Source organism: Erythrolamprus reginae, chromosome 6 (genome assembly GCF_031021105.1).
Source record: "Erythrolamprus reginae isolate rEryReg1 chromosome 6, rEryReg1.hap1, whole genome shotgun sequence".
NCBI classification, from domain to species: domain Eukaryota; kingdom Metazoa; phylum Chordata; class Lepidosauria; order Squamata; family Dipsadidae; genus Erythrolamprus; species Erythrolamprus reginae.
The window spans coordinates 8,627,740-8,640,886 of NC_091955.1; the positions used below are offsets into that span (position 1 = coordinate 8,627,740).

Genomic DNA, 13,147 nt, shown 5'->3' on the forward strand with positions numbered 1-13,147 from the left:
GAGTTGCAGTAATCGAACCTCGAGGTGATAAGGGCATGAGTGACTGTGAGCAGTGAGTCCCTATCCAAATAGGGCCACAACTGGTGCACCAAGCGAACCTGGGCAAAGTTCCTCGTGTTGTGGTGACCCCCAACCATAAGTCCAGCGCCAATTCTCCCAACAGAGCCTTAAGCTGATTGGCAGGAAGGTCAGAGGGACGCCCCCACTGTAAACGCCTGATACATTCGGAGTATAAGACGCACCCAAATTTCAGCCTCTTTTAGGGTATTATTAAGTTGAATTAATCAGTTAAAATACTGTAGCCTTGCTTGTATCTTTTCCACCCTGCCATCTGAAAAAAAACACACTAAAAAGAACAATTAGAACTCTAAAACAATTCTTTTTGTGACATAGGTGAGTGAAAGTGCAAAGCAGGACCTGAAGGAGGGCCTCAAGCTGTACAACACAGAAAATAATGTGGGGCTGAAGAACGCATGGAATATCATTCAAGCAGAGGTAAATATATATATATATATAACATTACATCTTTGCAAACCAAATTTTGAGTCCAAAACTAGAGCACCACTGCAGGATAGCCAATAAGTCTTTGCTGTTCCGCTGCTGCCATCTAGTGGTAGCATTAGCAAATAACAATTTTTTTCCTTCTGAACTTAATGTATTTTATTTATTTTTAAAATTTATAGGCCGCCCTTCTAGCTGATTCAGGGCGGCTTACAGCAATAGATTAAGTTACTCTAATACGTAGAAGAAAAACAAGTAAAAAGTAAAACCCAATATAAATAAGTGTTCAGTCGGGCTCTCTGGTAGAATCCTCCCAAAAATACACAGGTACAATTTTCAGACACACACACGTTTGAAAATTCAAAACAATGTTCTTTATAATGAAAATTCACTTAACCTAAGCCCTCTTTTGGTATAGCCAAGAGCACTGGTCTCCAAACAAACTGGTAATTTGTACAAGTCCCTTATCAGTTCTGTGATACTTAGCTTGCAGCAGTGAGGTAATTCACAGTCCTACTCTGGTTTAATTTCAAAGCAGGGAAAAATCAGCACAAAAAGGTCAAAGTCAGTAAAGCAGTCATGAAACACAACGATCAGATAATCCTCCACAATGGCCAAACCCACAGGCTGCTCTTTATAGCAGCCTCACTAATGACCACAGCCCCACCCAACCACAGGTGGCCTCATTTTCTTTGATAATAATCTCTCAGTTGTTGTTGCCTATGCATCGCTCTCCGCATGCGTGGCTGTATCATTAACTCTTTTTCCGAATCCAAGGAGGAGCTAGATAATTGATCTCCTTCTGAGCTGTCTGCCACACTCTCCTCCTCCCTGTCACTCATGTCTTCTTGGTCAGAGGAGCCTTCATCAGCAGATTCCACCGGGGGGGCAAAACAGGCCTGCAGCATGTGGATGTCTCCCCCACATCCACAGTCCTTGGGGCAGGAGCTGGGCCAGAGCTAACCACAACAAATAACATTCAGTCATCCCTTATTTATAATGCACTATCACAGGGATGGCAACTCTTTTTTTGATTCACAAGCCAAAAGAAGTTGTGTGCATGTGATAGTGCATATGCGTGTGTCCACACCTGTTACCTTCCCTCCATGCACGCATACAATCCACCCTGCCCTCCAGACATGTGCACAGGCCTCACTGATACCTAGGATGGTGAAAAAATAAGCAAACCAGAAGTTTGGAAATATGGACTTCTGGTTTGCCCGTTGTGCTGTTCTTTACACTCTGAGGCTTCAGGGAAGCTTCAGGGAAGCCTCCAGAGGTCGAAACAGCCTTCCCTATGGCTGAAAATCAGCTCACACATGCCCTTCGATATGGCTCCTCATGTCACCTGTGGCACGCCTGGCGTAGGTTCGCCATCACTGCCCTATCATCTCGGTACAAGTCTGCGTTGCTTGTCTGCGTTGCCCCGAGTCTCCGGAGAGGGGCGGCATACAAGTCCAACTGATAAATAAATAAATAAATAAATAAATCTTCTGTAACATTTCAATTACTGAAAACTATGCTTTCCATGACTCTTTATTGCAGTAATCCATTATTTCCATTAACCACCATTTATTGACGCTCCCTTTTGTTCTGGTCTCTGGCTAAGGCCACTGATAATTGCAATAAATGATTGCTATTATTATTATTATTATTATTATTATTATTATTATTATTATTATTATTATTTATTAGATTTGTATGCCGCCCCTCTCCACAGACTCGGGGCGGCTCACAGCAGTAGTAAAACAATATACAGTAACAAATCTAATATTAAAAGTCCAAAATAACAAATCTAATATTAAAAGTCGAAAAACCCATTATTTAAAAAGCATACACACAAACATACCATACATAAAACTACATAGGCAAGGGGAGATATCTCAGTTCCCCCATCCCTGACGGCAGAGTTGGGTTTTAAGGGGTTTACGAAAGGCAAGGAGGGTGGGGGCAATCCTAATCTCTGAGGGGAGCTGGTTCCAGAGGGTCGGGGCTGTCACAGAGAAGGCTCTTCCCCTGGGTCCCACCAGCCGACATTGTTTAGTCGATGGGACCCGGAGAAGGCCAACTCTGTGGGACCTAACCGGCCACTGGGATTCGTGTGGCAGAAGGCGGTCCCGGAGATATTCTGGTCCGGTGCCATGAAGGGCTTTATAGCTCATAACCAACACTTTGAATTGTGACCGGAATACTTATTTCTCTAATAATGTTGTGAACTTTAAGCAACTTTCTCAGGAACAGAAACTGGCTTATTCTCCCCCCTTTCCCCCCTCTGTAGATGCGCTGCTGTGGGGTAACTGATTATAGAGATTGGTACCCCGTGTTGGGTGATAACGTCGTCCCCGACCGATGCTGCATGGAAAATTCCCAAGATTGTGGTCGGAATGCCAACAACACGAGCTTGGTGTGGAAAACGGTAACCCATCACCTGAATAATAATAATAATTTAATAATAATTTATTGGATTTGTATGCCGCCCCTCTCCACAGACTCGAGGCGGCTAACAACAATAATAAACACAACATGTACAATCCAATAATAAAAAACAACTAAAAACCCCTATTATAAAACCAAACATACACACAAACATACCATGCATAACTTGTAATGGCCTAGGGGGAAGAGCTATCTCAACTCCCCCATGCCTGGCGGTATAAATGAGTCTTGAGTAGTTTACGAAAGACAGGGAGGGTGGGGACAGTTCTAATCTCCGGGGAGAGTTGGTTCCAGAGGGCCGGGCCCGCCACAGAGAAGGCTCTTCCCCTGGGGCCCGCCAAACGACATTGTTTAGTCGACGGGACCCAGAGAAGGCCAATTCTGTGGGACCTTATCGGTCGCTGGGATTCGTGCCCTCATGCTTCCTCGCCCATAGATTCTTTCCAACGGGGTTACTTCTTTGACTTGGAATATAGGTACTCCTCGACGCATGGCCGCAACCGAGCCCCAAATTTCTATTGCTAAGTAAGACAGTGGCGAAGTGAACTTTGCCCTATTTTACCACCATCTTTTGGCCACAATTGTTGAGTGAGTAGCTGCGGCTGTTGAAGTTAGTAACCTGGTTGTTAAGTAGACTTCCCCATTGGCTTTACATGCCAGCAGGTCGCAAAAGGGAATGGTGTGACACTGGGACACGGCAAGCATCATGAATATGAGTCATGTCTCTGAACTGTGATTCCGTAACCATTTAGGAAGGGAAGCTGCAACGGTTGGGTGAAAAGTGGCGGTCGGTTGCTTTTTTTCAGCGCCATTATAACTTTGAACTGTCGCTAAACAAATGGTTGTGAGCCAAGGACTGTCTATAATACAGTGAGGGGCAGCACTTGCCTCCGTTTACCGGGACACCTCCAGGTGGGTATGTGGCGGTTGCACAGGGGGTTCGGGCATGTATACCCAGTGCGAAATTTGTTTCATATACATGAAGCAAAATCTCGCGTGAGGGTGCTTGCGACTGCAAGATTTTGGCGATTTTCACCTGTTTTTTGTTTCTGCGCATGCGCGGAAGCAAAAATTGCCAAAATCTCACGGTTCCACATGTCCTTGCGTGAGATTTTGCTTCATGCGCAGGAAGCAAATGTCGCACTGGACGTGCCCGACTGCCAGCCAGTCAGCTGGAGCTGCGCGCACAGCTCCATTTCTGCTACCGGAACGATTCTTTTCCCCCCCTTTGTCCCGGGAGCAGCCCGCCGCTCCTATAATAGCATCCATTGTGGATCCTTAAGTCCTGTAGAAGTCGGTGGGAATTACCTCTAGGTCAGGGGTGTCAAACGCAAGGCCACAGGGCAGGCCTGTAAAAGACCAGCCTGCTGTGCCTCTGCCAGCCAAAGTGGGCCTCAGGGGGGCTCGTAAGTCCCTCATCACACAGCCCGTTTTCGGCCGGTGGAATGCTGCAGGAAGCCGTGGAGATCAAAAACAGATTACAGGGGACCTTGCATGTCCTGCCCCCCCCCCCCCCCGCCGCCCATTTTCGGCTAGCGGAATTTGCAGGGGGCCGTGGAGGTCGAAAGCAGGCCGCGGGTGATCCCGCATGTCCATCCCCCTGCTGCCTGTTTTCAGCCGGCGGAATGCTGCAGGAGGCCGTGGAGATCGAAAACAGATTACAGGTGATCTCATATGTCCTGCCCCTCTATTGCCCGTTTTCGGCTAGGGGAATCTGTAGGGGGCCATGGAGATCGAAAACAAGTCATGGGTGATCTCGCATGTCCATCCCCCTTCGGCCTGTTTTCAGCCGGCGGAATGCTGCAGGAGGCCGTGGAGGTTGAAAACAGGTTTATTGATTGATTGATTGATTGATTGATTGATTGGATTTGTATGCCGCCCCTCTCCGTAGACTCGGGGCGGCTAACAACAATGATAAAAAAACCAACATGTAACAATCCAATACTAAAACAACTAAAAACCCCTATTATAAAACCAAACATACACACAAACATACCATGCATAAATTGTAATGGCCTAGGGGGAAGGAATATCTCAACTCCCCCATGCCTGGTGGTATAAGTGAGTCTTGAGTAGTTTACGAAAGACAGGGAGGGTGGGGGCAGTTCTAATCTCCGGGTGGAGTTAGTTCCAGAGGGCCGGGGCCGCCACAGAGAAGGCTCTTCCCCTGGGTCCCGCCAAACGACATTGTTGCAGGGGATCTTGCATATCCCTCCCGCCACAGCCTGGTCTCGGCTGGTGGAATGCTGCAGGAGGCTGTGGTAGCCAAAAACAGGCCACAGAGGATCTCCCATGTCCCCCCCTCTCAGCCCATTTTGAGCTGGCAGTGCTCTGCAGGAGGCGTCCTTCTCGTCTCCCTCCCCTTCCTCGCCTCCCCCCAGCCAGCCCGCGGAGGAGAACTACAGTGCGAAGAAACCCACTTTGACATCCTTGCTCTAGGTAAATCAGGATAGGACCGGGGCATAAATTTGCTAATAGATAATAACTGTTGTTCACTCAGCCGTTTGTCCAAGAATTGATCCGGTGCTAAAAATACTTGGCTCCGGTTGATGCTTAGATTACAGATCACAGAGCTCTCTTTAACGTTCCACCAGAGAGGATTTAAGTACTGTGTAGTACATAAAAAAAAAAGAAAAAGGTAAAGTCACCTTCAAGTCAATCTGGAGGTTTCTTTCTGCAGGTTTCTTCAGTAGTGCTACAGATGGTGTTTCCTTCTGGCTTCAAGGAGGTAATTGTCACCTCTTTCCCAACCCAAGTTTATGACAGTTAAAATATTGCTTCCAGGGATTAAATATATAGTTATAGATTCACACACAATGTGTGCATGCTACAGACACCTTACGAATCAAAATAAACCTTGCCTTTACACCTGGGTTGTTTTTTTTAAATATTTTCTTTATTAAGTTTTCATATATAATTCAAATCACACATTATCCTGTTTTACAGATTATAAACCATCTCTATTAACATTCCTATAGTAGATTTTTACCTGTTGCATTTCATTATATACATTATATTTCATACTTTTATATTCTAATATTTATTACGTTCACTAACTGGTAAATAAAGCTTTTTACAGGATAGCTGTAGATTGTTTCCATTGTACTGTTGCTTCATATTACGTTGTTTCTATGTTCTCTTTTGAACCCATTCATGCCATTTTTGCCATGTTCTTTTTGAGTCCGTAATTTTGTTTCCCTTGATTGAGCTAGTGGCCTTTACACCTGCTTTGCTGCCAGCATGCAAATCATGTCATCTCTTTTTAAAATAATAACCCGGAGCAGTTGTGCGTGAACAAAAGAGCAAAACCCACCACCTCCTTGGTGAATCCCTGTCGAATTTCCTTTTGAAGTTTCTAATTCTAAGTTTGGCAGAAGTCAGACTTTATTTTTTTCCCCCCTTCACTGCTCAGAATGCCGTTGGCGTTCAAACCATGGCTTGTCAAACCATGTTTTAATAAAACGTTTCTTCTGCAGGGGTGCTACGAGAAGATCATGACGTGGTTTGACGACAACAAGCATATCCCAGGGGCCGTTGGGATGTGTCTCCTCATAATACAGGTATGGGCTTAACTCAGGGGCGGGCTTCAAATATTTCAGCAACGGGTTCTCTGCCAGGTTGTTGGGTGGGCGTGGCCATGGTGGGCGTGGCCTATTCGGGCTCCTGCACTATGGCGAGGGGGGCGTTTTCACCTGTCCTGGATTCCGGAGGCTTTTCTCAAGCCTCTGGGAGGGCGAAAACTGCCTCCCCCAGGCTCTGAAGGCCTGCGCATGGGCCCTGCACTTACCTCGAGTGCAAAACGGCTTTGGGGAAGGATGGGTGGGGCCAGTCGGGTGGGCAGGGTGTCCAGCAAACCTGGAAATCAGGGAATTATCAGGGAAATCGGCGGTTCAGGAAATATCAGGGAATTCATGAAAAAAACGGAATAAATCAGTGGAAAAAAACCAAACTGTATTTAAAAATGTTTAAAAATCAGGAAAGAATTATGTTAAAAAAAACCCGGATCAAGCTGCCTGGCAGAGTCAAGCAAAAATGAGCATAACTGGGGCCACAACTTGCTTCCTCAACTACTTATATTTCTCCACGGCTTAGCCATTTGGTATGACGTTGTCTACGACCGCGCCTTAACTGGATCGCAAGTTACAGGGAAATATCAGGGGATTTCAAAATTTATTTATTTTATTTATTTATTTATTGGATTTGTATGCCGCCCCTCTCCGTAGACTCGGGGCGGCTAACAACAGTAATAAAAACAGCATATAACAATACAATATTAAAACAGTTAAAAACCCTTATTATAAAACCAAACATACATACAAACATACCATGCATAAAATTGTAAAGGCCTAGGGGGAAAGAGTATATCAATTCCCCCATGCCTGGTGGCAGAGGTGGGTTTTAAGCTTACGAAAGGCAAGGAGGGTGGGGGCAATTCTAATCTCTGGGGGGAGTTGGTTCCAGAGGGCCGGGGCCGCCACAGAGAAGGCTCTTCCCCTGGGTGCCGCCAAGCAACATTGTTTAGTTGACGGGACCCGGAGAAGGCCAAGTCTGTGGGACCTAACTGGTCGCTGGAAAAATGCTTTTCTCCCTGGACAGCATGGGGAGGATTTGGTGGTTCTCCAAACTGGTCATAACGTTAGCTACAGCTAACATTGGTTATTACCTATAAAGCCCTACGTGGCGTAGGACCAGATTACTTCTGGGACCGTCTCCTGCCTCACACCTCCCAGTGACCGATCAAAACTCACAGGATTGGCCTTCTACAGATTTCGTCGGCCAAACAATGTCAACTGGTGGAGCCGTGGAGAATGGCCTTCTCTGTGGTGGCTCCGGTTCTCTGGAACCAGCTGCCCTCAAAGATTCGTACCGCCCCTACCCTCCTGGCCTTCCAGAAGGCATTAAAAACAGGCCTGAGACCAGCTGAAGAGCGGTAATTCATATTCTACTCCAACCCAGAAATTGTGAATGTTTTTAACGATTGAGGTTTTAATGCTATACTGTATATGATTTTTATTACGTAGAGTCCATTTTGGAGTTGGATGGCTTATAAATCTAACAAAATAAGTCATTAAATAATAATACAGGTTCTCCCAAAACCACTCCCGGGGCTAATTAAAGAACAAAGCAGAATGCCTTTGATTCAGAATGTGGAAGGACCAGTAATTGGATTTTTTAAATTTTTAATTATTATTTTTTTGCAAGCTGGGAATCTGGGAGATGGCAGTTATGGTTTCCCCCAAGTAAGCATGCAAGACGCTGACGCAAGATTTGAACCAGGCTCTTTGGGGGCTGTGGCCCTGGATTCAACGATAGGCACCTCTGGTGAAACCTATCATTGAACACTCAATCATCCAGGCATAAAGTATCTAAACAAAAAGGTTAATTTGTGGCAACTGGAACAAAGTTTGTTCATTTGAGATGATTCATTTTTTTATCCAAGTAACTATTCCATTATTTTCCTTTACAAAAAAAAATCCCCCTGCTGATGAATTGAATTGAACTGAACTTCATGTGGCCGTGAATATGACTCAGGGATTTGAAACAGTTTAATGGTGCTGATATATGTATCCAACAGTGCTGACCTCCCACTCGGAAGGTTGAGAGTTCAAATCCTAGGTAGGGACAGATGTTTCTCTCTTACGGCACAAAGGGAAAATACCTTCTGTGAACTCCACATAGGCATCAGGAAGGGCATCCGGTCAGTAAATGCTCAGCTCCATTCGGTTTCCCCAACTCTAACCGGAATTCAGGGATTATAGGGTCTTAAACAAATTAAAAAGTCATGGCTGAAGAGCGGTAATTCATAGAATAGAATAGAATAGAATATAGAATAGAATAGAATAGAATTCTTTATTGGTCAAGTGTGATTGGCCACACAAAGAATTTGTCTTTGGTGCAGATGCTCTCAGTGTGCATAAAAGAAAAGATATGTTTGTCAAGACAAATAAAAAACCATGGCTGGAGAGCGGTAATTCATAGAGTACAATAGAATAGAATAGAATAGAATTATTTATTTATTTATTTATTTATCAGATTTGTATGCGGCCCCTCTCCGCAGACTCGGGGCGGCTCACAGCAATAATAATACAATGTAAACAAATCTAATATTTAAGTTAATTTAAAACCCCAATTTAAAAACCAATCATACATACTGTACTAACATACCATGCATAAATTTTATAAGCCTAGGGGGAGGGAAAGTCTCAATTCCCCCATGCCTGACGACAGAGGTGGGTTTTAAGGAGCTTACGAAAGGCAAGGAGGGTGAGGGCAACTCTGATATCTGGGGGGAATTGGTTCCAAAGGGTCGGGGCCGCCACAGAGAAGGCTCTTCCCCTGGGTCCCACCAAACGACATTGTTTAGTTGACGGGACCCGGAGAAGAATTAGAGGAATGGGATGGAATAGAATAGAATATAGAATAGAATAGAATAGAATTCTTTATTGGTCAAGTGTGATTGGCCACACAAAGAATTTGTCTTTGGTGCAGATGCTCTCAGTGTACATAAAAGAAAAAGATACGTTTGTCAAGACAAATTAAAAACCATGGCTGAAGAGCGGTAATTCATAGAGTACAATAGAATAGAATTAGAGGAATGGGATGGAATAGAATAGAATTAGAGGAATGGGATGGAATAGAATATAGAATAGAATAGAATAGAATTCTTTATTGGCCAAGTGTGATTGGCCACACAAGGCATTTATCCTTGGTGCAGATGCTCTCAGTGTCCATAAAAGAGAAGATACATTTGTCAAGAATCATGAGATAAAGAAACCTTAATGATTGTCATAGGGTACAAATAAACCAATAGGAAGCAATCAATATTAATGTAAATTGTAAGGATACAAGCAACAAGTTACAGTCCTAAGTGGGAGGAGATGGACAACGAGAATGATGAGAAGATTAATAGTAATGCAGCCTTAGTGAATAATTAGATAGTGGCGAGGGAATTATTTGTTTAGCAGAGGGATGGCTAAAAGGGAAAAAGCTGCAATGGGCCCTGTCTTTGATGAATTTGATAGAGGTTGTGCGGGTGTGGGTCTCTATAAATGTGCTGCTTGTATCCCACAATGAATTCCGACATCCTTTTTCTTGCTTGTCTTCCAGATTCTTGGTATGGCTTTTTCCATGACTCTCTTCCAGCAGATTCACAGGACCGGTAAAAAATACGATGCCTAAAATACTTCTTTTTTTAAACTTCATCAGCCCTTAACTTGTTGCCATATAGGACAGAACAACAACTGCAAAAAAACAAAACCCCACAAAAACAAAGCATATATATACATCTCTATATATATATGTATTTACAGAACCTTTTTGTATCTTCTCGGTCACTGTTTTGCCAAAGAAGAAGAGAGCTTTCCTGAACTCAAAATCCATTTTCTACCCCTCAAAGCTCCTTGTTTCTAACCTTGTAGGTGGAATAACGTTCTAGAACTGATCCGTATTACACCTCTGTGGTAGCCGACGGACGTGTCTATTAACTTTTTAAAATAATCTTTCTTTTTTTAAAAAAATGGCTTGTACCCCACCAGGGTACTGGGACTTGAATGAAGCCATTCAGACGACACCCCTGTGAATTGGATCTGCTTGGACAGTGGTTTGGGCGGTGGTGATAGTGGGGGGGTCGGGGGTACTTTATCTTACAGAATATTAAGTATTTTTCCTTCCTTCCTTTTATTCCCCGCTCATGTTCTCCTCTCCCACGAATTTAATGGTATAGTCTTTGAAAAAAAACACCAGTTTTTCCCCAACGGGTTTAAATTTAATTTAAAACAGTTTTAAATTTAAAACATAAGAGACTCGGCAGTTGGTGAGTCTCGCTAAAGCTTGATTTAGACTTCAACTGTGCGTAGGCATCGGCGGGTATTCACGCTGGATAAGCGGAGGTTGCAAACGGTTGCAAACGGGGCCAGCACGCCCACTATCCAAATCTTAACCGTGTGTGTTGCGTGGAGAGGCAGGCCCTGCATGCCGATTGGGTGATCCGACTTCCTGTTGGAAGGCAGGCGGATGGCAACGCACCTTCTCTGAGTGGCCCCCGCTAGCCAGAACGTTAACATTTACCAAAGTAATAAATGCTATGCAACCATCTCCGAACGACAGACACGTTCCCTGATGAGCTGCGGTGGCACAGTGGTTAGAATGCAGTACTGCAGGCTACTTCCACTGCCTGTCGAACGCCTGCAATTCGGCAGTTCGAATCTCACCAGGCTCAAGGTTGATTCAACCTTCCATCCTTCCAAGGTGGGTAAAATGAGGACCCAGATTGTTGGGGGAAATAGGCTGACTCTGTAAACTGCTTAGAGAGGGCTGTAAAGCACTATGAAGCCGTATATAAGTCTAAGTGCCATTGCTATAGCTGAAGTCTAAACCAGGCTTAAGCTGGAATCACGCAGTGGGAATTCTGGGACCAGGGCACATTCTTGGATACATACCTCATAATTTTCAGTCGAGTGATCCCTGTAAGGCAGGGGTGGGCAAATATGACCGTGGTGCTTAGAATGCAGCATTGCAGGTGGTCTCTGCTCACTGCCAACAGTTCGATCCTCACCAGCTCAAGGTTGACTCAGCCTCCCATCCTTCCGAGGTTGGTAAAATGAGGACCCAGATTGTTGGGGGCGATAGGCTGACTCTGTAAACTGCTTAGAGAGGGCTATAAAGCACCGTGAAGTGGTATATAAGTTTAAGTGCTATTGCCCTTCCTCCCTCCCTCTCTCTTTTCTTCCATTTCTCATTCCCCATGGCACAGTGGTTAAAATGCGGTATTGCAGTCTCACTCTGCCCATTGCCAGGAGTTCGATTCTGATCGGCTCAAGGTTCATTCAGGCTTCTGTCCTTCCGAGGTTGGTAAAATGGGGACCCAGATTGTTGGGGCAATAGGCTGACTCTGTAAACCGTTTTGAGAGAGGGCTGTAAAGTACTACGAAGCGGTATATAAGTCTCATTGCTATTGCTATAGTCCTTTTATGACATGTGGACTTCAAATCCCAGAATTCTTGAGCCAGCTTAGCTGGCTGAAGAATTCTGGGAGTTAAAGGCCGGAAGTCGTAAAAAAAGGAACTGTAGTTCCCCATCTTTGCAGACATTTCTCTGGGAGCATCTTATTCTGGATTAAAAAAAGAAGAGGAAAAAGTTCGAATTGACTGCTGCTGCTACTTGATGGCAAATTGGCACATGTCAGGAGACTCAGCCGATGTCCCTGCCTTGGTTTTTATTCCGGGTAGTCTTAAAATAGGGTAGGGATGACATACTTTTGATAATTGGGCCAAGGCGCCTTTTCAAGAGGCTTCAATCTCTGGTCTTTAAAAATAAATAAAACCTGTGACTTCTGTCAACGGAGTGATAACCTCTCTGGCAAGAATTTCAGCAATCATTTAAAAAAAAAAAAAAAACGCCATTTTCAATTTTTTTGCTACCCAGCATAAAAAAATAAAATAAACCACAGATCTCTCTTGCAAGTCAGGTTGTTTCCTCCATATCCAGAAGAGTTCCTGATTCTAGTTACAGAGCAAGTTATTCTAACCCACTGGGGGTGCTTCCGTGGCCCCCTCCGGAGAAGCAGGGCCAGAATTGTTTGTGCCGGACAGTAGGTAACTACTAGGAAGTTGCGTCCTTCCGTTAGAATATACGCTCATCGGTGGTCGTTCCAAAAAGAAAAAGAAAGTTATCCCCAACTTTGCATCCTCTACCAAGAAATGTGAGATGTGAGAGTGAAAACATCGTTTGGGAAAAATAACAAATTTGGAAGGATAAACCAGTGTTTTACTTCCAGGTAGTAGATAAGGCCAAGAAAAAGCATGATCAAAAGTCCTTTACTTTAAAAAAAACAACTTTTATATCAAACTAATTGACAGAAATAAAAGTTGCATACAGTGCACATCAGGTGTAGATTTATTGTTCTACTGCTGCAAAATAATTATTTTTACCATCTTTGTGTAGAATTAACCCATAGCTCTCGATTCCAAGATTCTGGACACTAGTAATACAGCCAGGCATACCTTAACACCATTCTCATTTTCAAATCATTATTGCACTCTTATATATTTGACCCCAAAATATGGTAACAATGGGACAAATGTAGAATTAATCTCTGTCTCCATTACTAAACAAGCCTGATATTTTTTTTAAATAATTTTTTTATTAAATTTTATTACAACAAACAAAAAAAATACTTAAAGAAAAAGTGCCCAACACCAATAAAACCCTA

The 13,147-nt window shown here is 44.0% G+C and overlaps 1 protein-coding gene across 2 annotated transcripts in view; it reads left to right on the forward strand.

The window, feature by feature from the left end:
- TSPAN9 (tetraspanin 9) overlaps positions 1-12,817 on the forward strand; it is a 151,664-nt gene extending 138,847 nt beyond the window's left edge. For both annotated transcript variants that reach the window (XM_070755222.1, XM_070755221.1), the window contains 4 exons: positions 394-495; positions 2,780-2,917; positions 6,414-6,497; positions 10,045-12,817. In XM_070755222.1, the coding sequence (XP_070611323.1) occupies positions 394-495; positions 2,780-2,917; positions 6,414-6,497; positions 10,045-10,116 (396 nt within the window). In that variant the 3' untranslated portion in view covers positions 10,117-12,817. The remainder of the gene's footprint in view (positions 1-393; positions 496-2,779; positions 2,918-6,413; positions 6,498-10,044) is intronic.
- Positions 12,818-13,147: the final 330 nt, after the last annotated feature.